The 17604-nt window shown below is 42.7% G+C and overlaps 1 protein-coding gene across 1 annotated transcript in view; it reads right to left on the reverse strand.

Moving 5' to 3' along the window:
- Nucleotides 1–1176: 1176 nt before the first annotated feature.
- kif19 (kinesin family member 19) overlaps nucleotides 1177–17604 on the reverse strand; it is a 35261-nt gene continuing 18833 nt past the window's right edge. The window contains exons 3-20 of the mRNA XM_075457293.1: nucleotides 17123–17233; nucleotides 16929–17016; nucleotides 16102–16238; nucleotides 12067–12192; nucleotides 11779–11973; nucleotides 9333–9479; nucleotides 9113–9235; nucleotides 8707–8863; nucleotides 8415–8589; nucleotides 7810–8008; nucleotides 7417–7687; nucleotides 7149–7273; nucleotides 6894–7057; nucleotides 6700–6799; nucleotides 6136–6259; nucleotides 4159–4547; nucleotides 3846–4014; nucleotides 1177–2264 (exon numbers count right to left, since the gene is read on the reverse strand). Coding sequence (XP_075313408.1) covers nucleotides 2137–2264; nucleotides 3846–4014; nucleotides 4159–4547; nucleotides 6136–6259; nucleotides 6700–6799; nucleotides 6894–7057; nucleotides 7149–7273; nucleotides 7417–7687; nucleotides 7810–8008; nucleotides 8415–8589; nucleotides 8707–8863; nucleotides 9113–9235; nucleotides 9333–9479; nucleotides 11779–11973; nucleotides 12067–12192; nucleotides 16102–16238; nucleotides 16929–17016; nucleotides 17123–17233 — 2928 coding nt within the window. The 3' untranslated portion in view covers nucleotides 1177–2136. The remainder of the gene's footprint in view (nucleotides 2265–3845; nucleotides 4015–4158; nucleotides 4548–6135; nucleotides 6260–6699; nucleotides 6800–6893; nucleotides 7058–7148; nucleotides 7274–7416; nucleotides 7688–7809; nucleotides 8009–8414; nucleotides 8590–8706; nucleotides 8864–9112; nucleotides 9236–9332; nucleotides 9480–11778; nucleotides 11974–12066; nucleotides 12193–16101; nucleotides 16239–16928; nucleotides 17017–17122; nucleotides 17234–17604) is intronic.

The raw sequence follows: 17604 nt of genomic DNA on the forward strand, positions 1-17604 counted from the left end.
AAGTCTGATCTACCTTAATCTAAGAGATAAATCCACAGAAAGACCGCCTGACCAATCACTAAAAACAAACAAACAAATGAAAACAATCAGATCAGAGAAACTGTGTTTGGAGACACAATCAGAGGGGAGGACAGAAATGGAGCTGAGCTGCCTCCCCCTCTTTATTAGTTTGCTTCAATCGACTAGACCGGAAACACCTGGGGGAGGAGGACAAGACGGCCCGAGGAAAGACATGCATTTACCCATGAGAACCAGCAGAGGGGGCGCATGTAACGTCTATGAATAATAATGATTAAAAAAAAAAAAGAATGATTTCTTTTACATTGTTTAAGCTGATATAATGGAGATAAACTGTCTTTGTCTGCTACTTTGATAGTTGTTGGGATGGGATGGTTGGTGTACAAGTGCCTTTCAGTTCCTTTACAACAACCTTGTTATGGTCCCAGAGAACAGGGCAGTCAAGTGGTTGTTGTTGTTTTAACCCTTAGTCTCTATTACAAGGGTACAAGGACAGCTTTCTTGCGTTAATTTGGAATGCTCTTGAGACAATTTATATCTCAAAGGTATTCCTTTTTCTTCTTACTGAAATTTTCAATGTTATTGTCGCTTTGATGCGTTTTAAATTGGGCACAGAAAGCTGTTACTCCACTCTGCATCTTCCCTGGCAGCAGAGCACGAGTCTGGGTGGGAAACGAGCGTTTTTGCCCTGACTGTCTGAACTGCTCGCACCTGTAAAGTTTTGCTAAGTAAGAGATGCCTGTTGAGGCTGAGGGTGTTGAGGAAATGCCATCCCAGCTTTCACGTATTTAAGCACTGCAATCCCTGCATTTTCATTTCAAACTACATTTTATTTTAAATCATAAGAAGAGCTTGGGGAATACTGTAAGCAGTGGCTGGACTGATGCTTTGGTTTGTGAACAGGAAATAACTAAAATAAGAACAGGAGCACAAGTTGTTTCATAATATTGCTTGGTTCAAAATCATCATCTTCTTTGGTTACTGAAGGTACAGCTGTTGACAAGCTGCTGGTAGAAAAACTGTATTTTCTTTTTAGCACAGTTGCACCATTTGTGCAACTTTATGGCCTCGTCTATGATGGTGTAAATGACCAGAATTTATTGTGCGCTCTCCCAAAACAACAACACAACGTCGCTCACAGTAAACTGGAAAAATAAGTCAAATTTTAAACAATTCGTTTTATTTGGGTACAAAAAAAATACAAAATAAAACAATAGAAAGTAGTAATCATGAAAGCAATGTCAATATCATAAAAGAAAAGGCAACAGTCAAACAATGAAAAACGTGACCCAACGAATCTGGAAAAAAAAAAAAACTGTTCATCTACACAGACATGACTTTTAAAAGGTGAATCTGTGGTGTGGAAAGGCAGAGACCTGGGAAGTGCGGAGATACAGTGTGGAATCCACAAGTGCACAATAAATCAAACTCAAAGAAAAAAAAAAAGAGAAAAAAAAAAAAAAAAAAAAAACAAATACCAGTGTGCCACATCGCAAAAGTCCCACTACAAGAAACATTTATGCTGACATGTTTTAACTGTAGGCCACAGCTCAATAAACTGCATTCACATTGTTGTTAGTGTGTATTTTCTCAACTTCCTTTTGACAAACACAGCCGGGCTTTTCCCTCGGTTCTTATATACAACATCACACTGAGGCCGAGTCCCTTACGCATCCCCTATTTACACAGTTTCAGGGCTTCATAATGACCACTGAAAGTTCCAAAAACCACATACGCTGACAAAGAATAAACAGTAGCACACTCTTACGCTCACATTGAGCTTGACGTCATCCTGACTTGATGAAACACAAGTAACTCAGCACAACAGCAAGCCAAAGTCAAAAACACTTGACAGGAACGAACACGTGCTGTACGTCTGCCAATCTTTGTCTTCTGTAGCAGATTTCTGGGAGCTCGACGGTCGGCGCCGCCCCTCAGTGCTCACAGGAGCACGCGGGAGGCCTGCGCTGGCATCCAGCCTTTGTCTGCTTAGCGTCGTAGGTTCTGTCTCGTAATCTGGCTTCATGTCACTGAGGGGTTCAGTGTTTTTTTTTTTTTTTTTTTAAAGGGGGATGCGATTAGTAGAGGGCTCTCTTTCGGGATCAGCTGGTGTTGGGCTCAGTGTCTGCGCGTACGCTGAGCCCCGGTGGCCGCCGTGGTCACGTAGAGGAGGGGCTGGGGCTGCCGGAGCTGAGGTCCTCGCTTCAGGTTATTCATGTTGGCTGTGGAACACTCAGCATTTGAGCCTATAGAAAGAAAAATAAGACTAATTTAAAATAGAGATCACGGTTACTAGGGCTGAGCAATTTTATCGATACTGCGATATATATTGATATTTCGTTTCCCGATAAAGTATCGATTTTTTACTTTAGTTTTAAAAATTTAAATTATTTTCATTTTTTTTAAAGCAAACTTTATTGAAAAGTCAGACGTTACAATTAGTGAAAACACAGAACATTAAGGTAATACAATACAATGCCAGGGGGTCACATTATACAAAACAGTGATAAAATAGTTCATAAAAATGTTGTATAAAGCTCTCACGTTTGAGACATGTTTGTTTGTTTCAGTTTGTCTGGCTGTGTGGTCCTTCCGGTTCAAAGGTTGGACCACCAGTCCAATCAGCGACGATTCATGTCAAATCACACTGTCCCCCAGAAAATGATGTAAGTGTATCGTATCGTATTGATGGCTGAATATTGCGTATCGTTTCGTATCGTGAGATTAGTGTATCGCTACAGCCCTAATGGTTACTATCTACTAACACTTTAAGCTTCTTGCAGTGTGGGGTAAGGGTTAACCCGAACCCAAACTTTGGGGTGATTTCTGATGGTATTTACCGAAAGGCCCAGCGCTAACAGAGTGATCTGTTGCATATGCACTTATGGGAGTTTCCTATAATGAGGAAATTATTTAAATTAACTCTGACTTAAAGCTCTGTGGCTTGCAGTTCAGAAACGTTTGTGTCCTTATTTTTTGCTGAGAAAAAGCCCATCTTACATTTTTACATCTGACATGCCTGTGGTGGCTGTGTGTGAAGGAAGAGATTTTCCATTTGTGTACATTTATGTGGACTGCCTGAAGAAGACGTTATCATATGATTGATGCACCAGCCGCGTTATTCTCAATTTTCTGGAGGAAGTCAAAGACAACTCTGCACTATAAACTATTTGCAGCTCCTGATGGTCTTTTCTCTGCTTCACTGTGTTAGTTTGTTTTGTATCAATGGACACACCATGAAATCTGCAGGGATATATCGCCATCCTCATTTTTACATTTTCAGGCCTTATTATTCGTGAGAACAGAGAAATACAGTCAAGCATCACCAGACGTGGAGGCATCTGCTTTTTTTGTTAATAGTTACCTGTAGATGACTACAGTTGTGAGCTATTAGCTAGAAAACAGGCTGAGACCACGATTTGATTCCTTCTAAATGAATAAAGCTTAAAATGTTACATGTTTTTCTGAAGGTTTGTCCATATGCTCTAAAAACGGCACCACTGCGTCTTGAGGTTTTATTTTAGTTTTACTGTGCATTTTGCCATATTCTTATCTCAGAAATACAAACGTATCCAGACCACAGTTTACACTTCTTACAGATGAGCAGACGGATGGTGCTCCTTTAAATGGGACTTTCCTTGTTGGACATTTAAAGTTACGACATGATCTAATTTTCTGTTTGATGTGTCAGACCTTAACAAGCTAATTTACCACCAACTCAATGTATTTAAGACACAGGAGGGGCGTGCACTTTCTTACAGTGCGGACTCTCACTCCCATGAGTGAGGAATGCAAATATCTCTTCACTGGCAGAGACAATGGCTGACCTGTTTGGTGGTTGTTGTGGGGGGGCCTGACTTTGGCGAGAGGCGGGACTCCTCTGTACTGAGGACGTAGCATGGGGGCCTGAGGTTGACCGTTGATGTGGAGATGAGGGTCTGACGTGCTGTCCAGAGGGCGAAACCTCTGAGCTGTGGTTGTCTTTGTCTGAGGCAACTGCAAGTCAGAAGGTAGAAAATCAGTGAGTCACGAGAGACTAAGTTAACACATGGCAGACACCCAGTACTTGTGACATTTTCTTGTTAGAGTAGTTTTCAGATAATACATATTTATAATGTACTGCACAGGAAAAATACTCACCGCTTGACCAGTGACCTCAAAAGAACGTGAGCGTCTCTTCTTGCGGCGAGCTTCAAAGTCCACCTCACGAGGTGTTTGGTTCTTGGTGGCAACCTGGCGGTAACGAGGGCGCGTCCAGGTCGCCTGTGGACCAGGTCCTTCCCCGGTGCTGCTGGACAAGTTATCGTCTGAGGTGGCATGTCTCAGCTCAGGGCTGGGCTGTCTGCCGTGCCGCATAGGCAAACCTCTCGGGGGAGCCTCGCTTAAAGAGAGGCTGCTTTTCTGCTTCTTGGGGTCCAAGGGAGAAGGGGCGAGCGGTATCCGCAGGGCATCCACCTCCAGGGCTTTGGAGCGCCGGCGGGCAGCTTTCACCACAATATTCTGGACCCCCTTCAGGATCTGTTGGCGCTCTGTGCAGACAGGGAGATGGGAGTTGTTTTATTGAAACTGCATCGCCATAGTAACTGGATAGAAAACGGGGAGCCTCAGGTTTACAGTAAATGAATGAGCCAGATATTTACCAAAGCACACTGTGTCAGGATTTACTGAAGGCACAGAGAAAAGTTAGTGCCTGAAAGGCATCAACAATTATTTCCGTGGCTTGCATGCATCATATTAATTCATGTAAGCTTCAACTGGATTGTGAAAAATTTTGGGAGGATGTAAATCAATTATATCCGAAAATCATGCTTCTAAATAAATTCTGCAATCATTTACTGCAGCTAAAATTCTGTGCCTGAAATAGCTATAATTACAGCTGCTGTTAAGAGGTGTTGCTACCACTGAATAGTAGAAAAGCGTAGCAGAGGGGAGAGAACTTTCTCCACTCGTGGTGATTTATTTGGAATACTTCTGGAAGTTAATTTGCAGAGGGAAATCAAAGATGACCTTCATTCTTTCCCATGTATTGTGGTTTCTGTACCTTGGATTTCAGCATGTATTTTGTATGCCGTTTCTGGGCTTGATGTCATTCATGAAAAGAGCGTGACAGTCCAAAATGACTAAGATGCCCTCCTGAAAGTTACAGGAAGAGCTAAGTTTATCATAAAAGTTCAAGATGGCTTCTTCTTCTGGAACAGCAGCCTCTTCCAGGAAGATCTATTTTGTTCAGACTATTAATTTTGAACTCATTAGATTTTAGTTAAAAATATCCTAATTCTTTTGTTGATAATGATTTAACAACTGCCTGACTCTCATGGTGTGTCCATGAGTTTATTTAAAGACCTAGGCTGAAATAATTCCTATAAAAGACATCCATTGTAGCTCCATCTCAACGGTTAAACCCCCCTAGCTTAGCGTCCCACTGTGAACTGCAATGCTGTGATGCATGCAGCACACCACAACAGTTTGTCAGATTGTTTCTGGGCTGTAGAGCTGTGTGTGATTTGGACCTGTTTGTGTGGTGACCTCAGGTTGGGAAGTGGGGCCATAATGCAGGGGTATAAGCACAGCCTTTTGTGTTTGCTGTGCAATTAGCAAGAAGTCACTGTATTGTTGAGTACAGGGGCAAACCAAAGCCTCAACACCTGCTTGTTTGGACTGCTCTAAGTAAACTGCAAATCACTGGTAGATCACTTTTACAACTAATTACTTCCATTAGTTCTTTAAGATACTGTAGTGCTCTCACAGCATTTCACCCTGCGCAGTAAAAGTTTCTATAGGCAGAGCTCCTCGCTTGCAAGTTCTGAAAACATTGTTAGATTGAGCACTTCTTAGTTTGTAACTGATATACGGTGAAATAACTGAAATAAAATTAATTCAGAGTTCAAGGCCATTGATTTGACAAAGAAGAAGCAACTGCATTGTCCAACAAAAATGTTTTTAGATTATTTTTCAAACTCAGAATAAAGCAGGAATAAGAATAGGGGGTAAAGTTTCAGTTCCCCTCGACCCAAATAGTGGAGTCTCTTATTCTCGCATTACTGTTGAAGCAGTTGTAATATTTGTCCAGGCCTCCAATAAACCACACTGAATAATGCACTGGAAGTAGTATCTTACCATTTCGTGAAAGGGGAATGTCAGTCCCAGCCTCGCTGCTCTCGGTTGATGAGTCCAGGTGGCTGCTGACACTGTGGCTGAGATGGCTGTAGCTCAGAAAGCTGTCGGGAGCCAGAGGTTGCAGCTGCGCACACAACACGCAGAGTTATGACTCATCATGACTGCAATCATTTGCTCTCTTTATCAGCTCAGAGAGCTCAATAACTTTTACTTCATATTGCCTAGGACTCACACCTTTGATGCATTTTTCAGAACAATAGAAATAGACAATATCTTGTCTATTCTGAGTCTGAAACAAAGATGTAAATCTGCCGGTTTGAAAAAAAACCTACATTCAGGCATCTAGAGTGAACATTTATCACAGCACGTGCAGGAGTTTTTCTGTGGTGTGTGGGCTGAAAATGTTCTTTCAGTGAAAGATGTGTATGAGCTTAATTAAGACAGAAAGCCATGCTGCTCGAAGTGAAAAGCAAAGTGTGTATTCATTCATGGAACAAGGCACCTCAGGGACAGCTTCCGAAATGAATGAACCAAGGTTCTTAGTGCATGATAAATCACCCGTACCTCTCTGTTGCCCTTTCCATTAATGTGGATAGGAGGTGGGGTCATTACAGCAGATTTCTTCATATGCCTGGCGTGAGGGCTGCTCTTGAAAACTCTGTCTCTGATCCAGGGAAATAGATGGGAAAAAAAGAGTTATACTCAGATTTAGAAATGCAGATTGCGGGTGAGAATGAGGGAATAGGAAGTCTTCTTACGGCTCAGGATCAGGAAGAATGGGAGGTAAGGTATGTCGACGCATTCTGGCTTGACTTCGTCTGTTGTTGGAGCACATAATGCGTACGCTCTCCTGGTCTGAATCTACATCTTGCATGTTGTCACGACCCTGACCAGGCAGGGCGATCTTGGGTAGAGAACCCTCCTGGAAATGAGAACGAGTGTCAGTATTCATACCGTCTCTCTTATCGACTTTTAAGTGTCTTAATTAATTGATTTTGCGATGCTGTCATCACCTTGATGGTGTGTCTGATGGTCACCGTATCCAGGGCCATGGCTCTGTCCAGTTTCCTCTCATCCAGCTCCCTCATGTATATATCATACAGTTCCTGGAGGTGCGGAGGTACCGGCAGACTATGGTCTGAAACAAACAGGGAAACAAGTTTTAATTGTACTTCAAACAACAACAAGACTTGCAGCTACAAGCCAGATCTGTGAAAAGGACTCAAACAACAAAAAGTTTTATCCAAATAAATGTTGAAATCAAGAAGCTGACAAACTCACCATCAATGAACTGTCTCTGCTGCTGGATGATCTCGTCACACAGGTGTCTGTGCTGCTCGAAGCGCTGCACCACGAAGTTTTTCTGCCGGATGAGGTTGTCTTTGAGCAGTGCGTGGGACTGCATCTCGGCGTTCTCGATCTCCAGCTCGTGGACCTTGCAGAGGAGGCCCAGGACCTCGCGCTGCTCCTCTGAGCTCACCCTACGAGGAAGCAGCTCCTCCAGGCGTCGGGCTCGATCCCGAAGCTCCAGAAACCTGCGCTCGAGCAGCGCCTTAAAGGACAGAGATGAGGATTTGATCAGTCCAGGATTTTATAAAAGTATACAAAACTGTGAAAGGTAAGATGCTGCAGAGCTACTTTGTTATTTTTCAGGATGCCGACGGACAATCCCACCTTCTGCTTTTGAATCTTTTTCTGTTCGTCCATTAGTGTGTTCAGGTTTTCTCGAGCCACTGCCACCTCCCGGGTCTCTGTGCTGTCTGGGGGAGACTCTGAGGAATCTGAGTCCTTCTCGCTTTCATCCTTATTGACACTTTCCTTCCTCCTTTCTGCACGCCACTTCTTCCTGCGCCTACTCCGCTCCTGCTCCCAGCTACAAGAAGAAAAGGCACTGACTGTCAGTGATACTTTTCTGGGACTGAAAGTAAATTCTTCAACCAGTCCCTTGTATGTGATCATTTCTGGTCAATAAAACCCATAATTAGTAAGTGTTTCCTTAACTAAGTGCAGCTCAGAGTATGGCTGCTATGGTTACCTGCTTTGGAATACACGCGGCGCACTAATCTAAATTTGATTGATGGTTAAAGTAAACCAAAGCAATCATAAAGGTTCATACAACCCTTTGAACATTAAAGCTCTCGGGGAACATTGGGGATAATAAGCACTTACTGGAAGTCAATTTTCAATCTATTTTTTTCCAACCTGGATGCTGCACAGAGTATTATGACTGTCATGTGCTGTCTGTGGGGAGAGATGCAACATAAATCGTAAACACTGACTCTGCAATGATGAGAAGGTGTTTGGAGGTGTCGATCTGGATCCCCATGTTGCTGTTCTCCAGCTCCATCAGGCTCTTCCTGATCTCCATCTGCTGGCGGAAGGCATCCAGGAGCTGCTCCTTCAGCTGATCCATCTCTGCCCGGCTCTGCAGGCTGGAGTGGGCCTGGACCTCTGCTGCAAGTGGGAAACAAAGTAGAGAGGACAACGGAGGGTAAGACAGGAACGGATACAATGGGAAACGCTTGATATGGCAGATATTCGTCATGGGCTTGTAGTGCCAGGAACATTTACCCTGAACGTTGCGGATGTCAGCTCGATCAGCGTTGAGCTGGCGGCTCGTCTGATCTTCGATCATCTTTTTGAGCCGCTGGATCTCGCAGCGAAGGTCTGAGATGATGTTGGTGTACTGAGCAATGTGGTATGACACATTTATCAGGTTCCTCTTCACCTGAAACCCACAGGAATCAGAAAAATATCCCTTCAAAGTTCAAATGGATCTGGAAAATTCACCCTGAAAAACTTGTTTTCCCACTGCAACAAGATTAATTTTGGTCTTCGGACGCTGATATCACACTCAGACCTGCTTTACAAAACAGTATGTGGAGTAAGAATGATAATATTTGCACAGTGGGCAACTGTCAACGGGAAGTATGTTTTCAAGAAATCTAATAAAAAGTCATATGTATTCTGAACTTACCCGTGTTCGAATGCTTTTGGCACGGTCGGCGTACGCCAGTGTGTTACGAGACTCCTCAAAAGCCATCGAGGCGGGGCTGATATGAGCAATCATGACCGTTCTGCTGTTCCCGCCCAAGGAGTCCTATCATGAAAAGACAGCATGATGGATGTAACAAGCACAACATGCAACTAAAGCCAATCCGAAATCAAAACAGTATCCTTCTTATAAACTGCTGTACCTTCAGGAGGCGAGTCAACTTGCTGTCTCTGTAGTTGACGTACTTGTTGCCATTTTTGTCGCTGAGGGCGTTAATGCAGTTGCCCAAAGCCAGAAGGGAGCGGTTGATGTGGGCTCCTTCTTTCAACCGCTGACCTCTATTTTGAGTCTGAACGGCACAGAGATAGATGAGTGTGAAAACCTCCGAACTCAAAGTATTTTTTCAAAGCTTTGTGGCTGTGAGGCCAGACCACTGAAAGCGTACAGGTGATGGAACTGAATAAAGACGGGGAATAAGACGCAACAATGCTATCCAGCTCGACTTGTAGCAAAGACATTTCAACTATATGGTCAATGTCGCGAAGACAAACGGCCAAAGGCCAAAGTTTCACTGAGATTTTTCCTCCTTTTTGTGACCCCTCTACTGTTTTCATGGAGGATGAGTCAGGCAGGAAACATCACATACTTCCACTCAGCAATCAAGATTTAGCAATATTTGAGTAAGATTTAAACCACACTCACACACTCCTATTGCAAATGAGCAGTTTAGACTTCCTGATGAAGAATGATGAGAACCAAAAAAGATCTTTAAACTTCGATTGCTTCTCAGTTGGTCAGAAATGCTGATAATGTTACAGAAACATGCCTTTAAACTGTTTTTCAGGGGGGTTTTATAGCCTGTTGCCGCCAAGGCAACGCCAACAGTCGCGCAAACAACTGGCTGGTCCTTTCAGAATAATTTCCACTCTTGACCTGTAGATGGCATTAGCTTCTACCTTTGTGACATCAGAACTGGATTAAATGAAACTCTTTGGAGACCGAAGAAAAGTCTCCCCATTGCCTCCCTGTACAAACAGTTCTCTGTTCAGCTCAATTCCTGACGGAGATCACATGTACTCTTCATCATTAGTATGGCTGTGAGTCATTCAAACAGTCTCCATGGTAAGTAAGCGCTCTCGCTCACAAACCGCTGCATGTTCATGACAAGGTGTCTTTTGGTGATGAGACAATGACAGTGATTTATGTGACACATGACAGAAGCAGCTTCAACTTGCTAACACTGCTACAGCAAACTAAATAAATACATTTCAGAATCTTCCCTCGACTCCACACAAGAGGTCAAAGCAATGACAAAATCCAGGAAATGAACTGATCAGTCTTCTTTTCACTGTCTGCTGATACAAGTCTGTTTGTCTCAAACCTTCTCAATAGAGGAACTGAACAGCATTCTCCTGATTGTTCTGTCATCTCACATGAGTATTTCTTTTAATCTATTTTTACAATATTTGCTAACCAACATTTGAAGGTACAGTGAATAAAACACTGATCAGAAAAATGTAATGATTCAATGATACGAGTGATTTGAAATGTTATTTCTGCTTCAGTTGATTTTACTGGGAAATGAATGGGAAAGACGACATAATTAAACCATTAACCCTTTCATTCATATGTTCAGGTTTTCAAGGAGTAAAAGATCTTGAAGAATTTCGTCCTCCGAGATAAACTAGTTATTTTCAAGTCGGTGTTTACATAAATCACTTCAAAAACATAAAAAAATGCAGGTTTTTTTTTAGACAGTTTCAAACCTGCAATATCAGGTAATCCTAATAATTCTTTTGGGTCATTTGGCAGCAGAAGGAGCAAGTTGTGAACACTGCAGCCTGCACGTGAGGGTGTGATATGACAAAGCTACGTGTTCAACAGTCACACGCCGCAACTCTAGCTTTTACATGGAGTCATGTTTCTGGCCAAGGGAGCCTGCAAAGATGCGCAGAGAGGACCCGCTCCTTTGCTGTGTGACACCCACAGGCAGACTGGGCCAGTCAAGTTTTCCTTCAAATCATTATTAGAACCATCCCTAAAGTTTTCTGTGCTGTCGCTGGAGCCAGTCAAGTCAGATATAGTTAATCTTCATACTGTACATAACAACCCATGCCATGCTAAGATAATTAATGTTCTGTTGCTGTAGCTGTTCGAGAGATTTGTCTGAGAGGAAGTATACAGTAGCATGAACACTCGTAAACAAAAACTTTCCAACAGTGTTAGAAATGGTGAAGACTTTGCTAAAGCTGCAGAGCATTGTGATACACGTGAACATATTTACAAATGTGTTGGTGTATCAATTTAATGAACCACACAGTGGCTCATAGTGACCGACATAAAAAAAGGCTTTAATTCAATTCATCCAAAATTTATCGGCTTCTCAGTTCTCTGGAGTGAATATTCATGGCGAAGCTTCTTCAGCTAGCAGACTACAGTTAGAGTGCAGATCGACACAGGAGGCAAACCCTTGAAGTTTCGAGGCTCCGCATGAATAATGTACTACATAGCCTGATGCTGAAGGTACAAGCGTGAAAGGAGCCGAGTCTTGAACAAAGAAAAGTTACACCTGCAGATATGCACACGCACAAAATCCAAAGAAAAATGTGTAAATTAAACACAATTTCAACCAGTATATATACACAAACCTGTGCTGCTCGTTCTGAGCCGGCGAGGTCGATCATGAAAAGGCGTGCGAAGCGGACCTCCTGCAGAACGTCACGACAGCGGCTCTGCTGTTTGACGGCCACCTGCAGAACCGCGTGGGACCGAGACGACGTCTGGTTGGCGGCTGTTGGCTCCTGCGTGCGCTGTTTGTTGCCCTTCATCAGCAATTCCATGATCTAAAAAACACACGGATGCAGCTTTTAGTGGCAGTTTCCACAACGTTGTGACTAAAATAAACGCATCGGGTAAATTCTTATAACTTCTCTCACCTCTTGGGCATTAATGGTAGACACCTCTGTGATGCCGGCAACCTGAATCACACCCTTAGAGTCTTCCCTCAGGTCCAAGAAGCCAGAGGAAGGATTCAGCAGGTCACGGATCATCTCATTGTAGATCTATAAAGACACAGATGGACAGCTGTTTGTTAGGCCATGGACACACATGAGCTGGGAGAATGTGTATGTCCACACACAAGGCTCCATTCAGGACTCAAACCTGGTACAAAAACAAGAAGTGGTTTATTTTGACTAGTTATTAAGAAGTTTCAGGTTGTTGGGTGGCAGGCTGTCTGTGCTGCCCTTTCATGAAAGGAAAACTCATGTGACTCCTCTGGATTGACAGTGATGGCTTATGTGAAAGTCCATCAGCCACATTAAAGCCAAGTGCAGAAAAAGACATCCTGGAAAGTGACCACTGGATGACAATCTGCCAGCAGCTTGGAAATGTAAGGACACTTTTTTTTTTTTTTTTATATTCGCCAAGCTCACTGTAGCCACTAATACTAACAAGAGGATACTTTTACTCAACCTGACAGCTGGATGTTTGTCCTGTTATTTTTTTCCACCTGCACTCTCTCATTGCTGGTGGTTTAAACAAGGCCGAGAGTGTGCCGTCATTCTGGCCGCTCTGAAAGGCTGTGCTTAGGCACACCGTTAACAGTACGGTAGCGCCTGACAGTTTGTTTTGACATTTCACTCAAAACCACAAACGTGTGGCGATTCTAGAGAAGAAGACAGGTGATCGAGCCATCCCCTGAGAATCATGATCATCAGAACAAAATTTCATAGCTATCCATTTAATCGAGATGTTTTTTTTTTTGTGGACCACACGTTTCTAATTTTGTCATCCCGTGTGTCCTGCAAATGTGAGCTGTGAGGTTTCTAAATGTGACAAAGCTCTCAAAGCCGGGATAAAAATAAAAAAAACGAGGCCCGGGAACAACACAGAATGAGTTAGGGTTTCTTTTCATTCACACAAGGTGGTATTGATGCGTTTCTGTGCACATGTTGTAGTGATGGCACACGTGAAAGAGAGTGAGATCTGAACAAGAAAAGGACCAGATGTGTGCACTTTACTCTATCAGGCTATAAAACGGCATTTAACCTCTTTGTGGCGAGGCAGCGGCGGTAACAGATTGCTCCCTGGAAACGGCAAACAGGCACGTCACGCCCACTTGTGTAAGGATTCATCCAGATGAGATCAATACAGGTCAGAGAGCATCCAGATTCCACGCCTAGTGTTTTGATTGAGAAAAAAATTTGTTTCCACCCACCCAGAGTGCATCTATAGAGTTGCACTTGAATGCCATTGTCACCCAGTGCACATGATGACAGCGCCTGGCAGTGGAAACAAAAAGTGTCATTTTGATGTCAGATGCAAACCCTCCTCCCTAAAGAAGAAGCAACATTTGCTTCCAACAAGTGCTTATTTGTGCCGCTTTCATTTTTTTGTTGAAGGCTGAATTTTCTTGTCTTTTTTGCTCTTTGTATACAAGATTCTATTCATCACCTGATTAATTTTTCATCAGTTACTTTCCTTTCTCAATAATATTTCCTCTTCTCGTTGTTTTTTCTGACAGCCTGAACACTTCCAGATATATCTGACATTCTTCTTTATGCTCCTGCTATCTTCCAAAGCATTTGGTGATAGAACCAAGATTAATTCTCTAAAATATCTAAAGTAAGAGCTTCCAATCAATTCCACGATTTTTATTAAAAAACAAGAAGTTTCTATATTTCAACCCTACTTGCTGCACAACTAAATATTAAATTCTAATGTCAAGAAGCTAAATATGACCTCTTTAAAACCGCAGGAAGGTAAAGGCACACCACTGAGGCTGAGCCTTGTTATCAGAGTCAAATAAACCAACTTCAGCGTTGTTAAGGCAACTAAACTCAGAGGCTGAGCTATACCTGTTTGTCAGTAATGAGGTGTGCAACCAGGGCCAGCAGGCACACAGAGGAACCAACATCACAAGCCCGCCGTTTCATCTGTGGCTCATCATCCACTGACAAAGGAAGAGATAATCACTCAGCCAACATTATAGCTCGCAGCACATCTAAGCGTACAGAGGGTTTCAGCGCAACAACAGCACCTAGAAATCCAGAGTAGAATGTCTTACTTACTCTGGTGTTTCACACATTTTATTTTACTTTGACTGCAAAATGGTGTAGAAAATGGAGTTGATGATGATGATACATAGGGGCAGAATAACTGACTTTTGGACTCACGGACAGCAGCAGTAACAATGAGTATGTTGTTCCCATGTTACTATCATTTAAATCCGGTTGACAGACACAATCTAACCAGGAGTAGTAGTACAGAATGACAGCTTTTTTATTTATTTTTTTAATCTAGTATCTACTTTGGTTTTCTAAGACTTGCTTGGTTGATTCTCCCGTAGCTTAGTGTGCACAGAGCCGATGATTACATTTATGTTAATTGGACCCCAGCATCCTTGCAAATATAAAAGTCAAACACTTGCATGACACTCGGTGGAGAAGGATAAGCATTCTTGCTACATAATCCCTGCTGTCGCTTTTTCTGTAATAAACTCCATTCACTTTTTTCCCCCCCTCACACAAACTCCATCTAATGGCACTGACACATCAAGCTGCCCTGAAAGACAAAGAGCTTGCAAAGTCTGACTGAATGTTTTACAATACTTCACCAAAAGGTTGTACTGGCATTCGACAGCAGATAGTTGTGGCACAAACCCACATTCTGTGTCAGCATGGGGAAAATAGTAAGTCACGGCTTCCAATATACATACAAAACAAGATATATCTAAAATGCAAGAATAACAGAAGGCAAAAAATAGAAGAAATTAGGAGAGAAATACTTTTTCTTTTACAGCCTTTCCGATTTCTCTCATTCATTCACTATCTCCACATGCCAAATTGCATCAATAACCACACTTTGTACTACTGAGCCAAAATCCGGCTAACAAGTAAGAACCAGAGCCAATAGTGTCTTCCCCGTCAATGACGTGACTTAAGCGGCACTTTATTGGGACTTCCTCTGGGATGGCAGCCAGAGCCCTTGGCCCTGTAAATACCCTTGGGCGAGACAGAGCAGCTCTGCTATGGAGTGGCATCATAGACGGGGCTTATCTGTGGGTTGAGATGAAGACACCTGTGCTTAAGAACAAGGAAGGTCAGCAGCTCACCAACTCACTGTTTCTGTGAACGACACTCTGTACAAAACGATGGAATGAGTAAAGTGTTAACTGTAGCGGACAACTTTGTGTACATCTGTTTTTAGACATAGGGCTACACGATTCTGGCATGTCTGTTATGATATCTGCATTGCATTTCATTTTGTACCGTATCTTCATTTTGGCAAATTCAAAGGTTTACTGTGGCACACGTTCAAATCCATCTGCTTGTACTACTACTGCTGGTACATTACATGTAATCAGACAAATAAGTGCACATTTCTGTTTGTTGTGATGAGCAATTACATGTTTATAGTTGACAGGAGTAATTTTTTGTTTTGTTTGGATGCTGTGTTTGATACTCTATAAGAGCTGCACACCTTTTGTTTGCTGTGACGAGCAGCTAAACATTTATGTTTGACTACTTCCCCCAAATTGGTAGTGTACCCTATATGCACACCTTTTGCAATTATGCAATTACTTACTGACACTATGCACTGTACATATTTCACAATCACACTCTGGGACTGTTTCAGAACAGCTGGAGTGGCGTTCACAATTCAGTGTGTTTAAGGTGACTTCTTGGACAATACTCCAGGGACAGAGGCCCCACAATTTAAATGCAAAGAGGTTTATGGCTCAGAGGCCCTGATGACGCTGCCCTAAAATAATAATTGAACATGAACTAAAGCAGAGATTGATAATGATGAATACATCAACGGAAATCCCTGAGCGATCAAATTAATACAAAAATGTGAGTTCGATGCAGGGCTGTTAGAGGACGCGTCACAGCTGCTGCATTGATGAGATGATTCTGTCAACTCATGGCGAGATTACAAGTCTGTTGGTAAGATTTTGGAAGACTTGCCTCGAGATAGGACATGGAGACACTGTACAGCATGTCGTCACTGGTCTCCTCGATGGCACGGAACAGGTCGTTCAATGTGCGGACGTAGATGCCTGGCTCCTTGTCCGTTCCCAACATGGTGTATGTCTTCCCACAACCTACCAAAAAAAACATCATTCACTTTACTTAAGTGGTCGGCACCAAATAATGATGGTGAAAACAGTTCAGCACTCAAAACAGAAATGAAACAAATTTCTGTTTCAAGGGATAAAGATGCAGTTTAAATTAAATTGCCTGAAAGCTAAATGCTATAGCTAAAACGCCTTCAATAGCTTACTGTAGGCTGTAAGTACTTCTGTACGACTTAATGTTGAGGACTTTGTTTTAATGTGTCTTTGGCTGCTTACACTACATTGCTGCACACATCAAGCCCACACTAAAATGACTACAGCTTCCTTGTTTATGTCTCCACACGAAGAGACCCCAGAGTGGTGAATCTCTGAGACAGTTTGACTGGAAGCAGGCAGAAGAAGACGCAGGAAACAAGAGACATGTGAGTAACTTGATGGATTGTGAGAACTCAACTACTCTTTGACAGTCTGCTAAATTAGCTTGACATGTTGGAGGAGGAGCATGACTCATTTTCTCACCGTACCTTTGCTAAAATTAGAAACCAAAACAAGTGCCAATCAGATGTCTCATCTTCCTCCCGACAGAGTGCTGACTGACGACAGATTCGGGGGCAGGAAGATAACACATGCAATCGGTGGATGACACCTTCTTTCAGACAGGGCACCAAGTCACCTAATCTGGGTCTACCACACACACTCAGTCACACACACACAAACCTGTGGGTCCGTAGGCAAACACAGTGGCGTTGTAGCCTGATATGAGTCCTTCAATTAGCTCTTTGGTTGTAGATCGGTACACCTCTTCCTGCACAGAGGGAAGAAGACTGCGCTTAAGGAACACAAATATCGAGGAACATTTGCTTCAGTTTCCTTCTGCTTTTGATTTATTTAAACCTTTACTTCTGACTGACCTGACTGGCCGAGAAGTCGAATGCCACGTCAAACATGTAAGTCTTCTCCCTGGAGCGGTTGGCACGCAGGATGTCGTCTGGGTCTTCCATGGGGTCCATCAGAACCACCATCTGAAGATTGAGAAGAATGGAGATGCAGTGAAAATGAAAGACAGCAACACAGTGTGACGAAGTGGTTTGCGTCCGGGCCAACGTTGACATTTAAGTAGCCAATGCCTTGATAATATGTCTCTTTGTCAATCACCGTAGGATGCGGTGTTAATGAGCAAATGGGACCTCGGTAAAGTGAGGTGAAGCTTTAAAGTGTGACAGTTGAAATGTCACGGAAATACAAATTACCGCGTCAACTCAATTCTGCTGGGATTGGATGGATAACATGTGATATTATTGTAACATCAACCAGATGTCTAATTAGTTTTACATTTTTTCTTAAGGAAAATGGCGATTAAAAGAGAGATGTGAAAAGAAAATTTAAAGTACAA

This window comes from Odontesthes bonariensis, chromosome 23, assembly GCF_027942865.1.
Source record: "Odontesthes bonariensis isolate fOdoBon6 chromosome 23, fOdoBon6.hap1, whole genome shotgun sequence".
Classification (NCBI taxonomy): Eukaryota; Metazoa; Chordata; class Actinopteri; order Atheriniformes; family Atherinopsidae; genus Odontesthes; species Odontesthes bonariensis.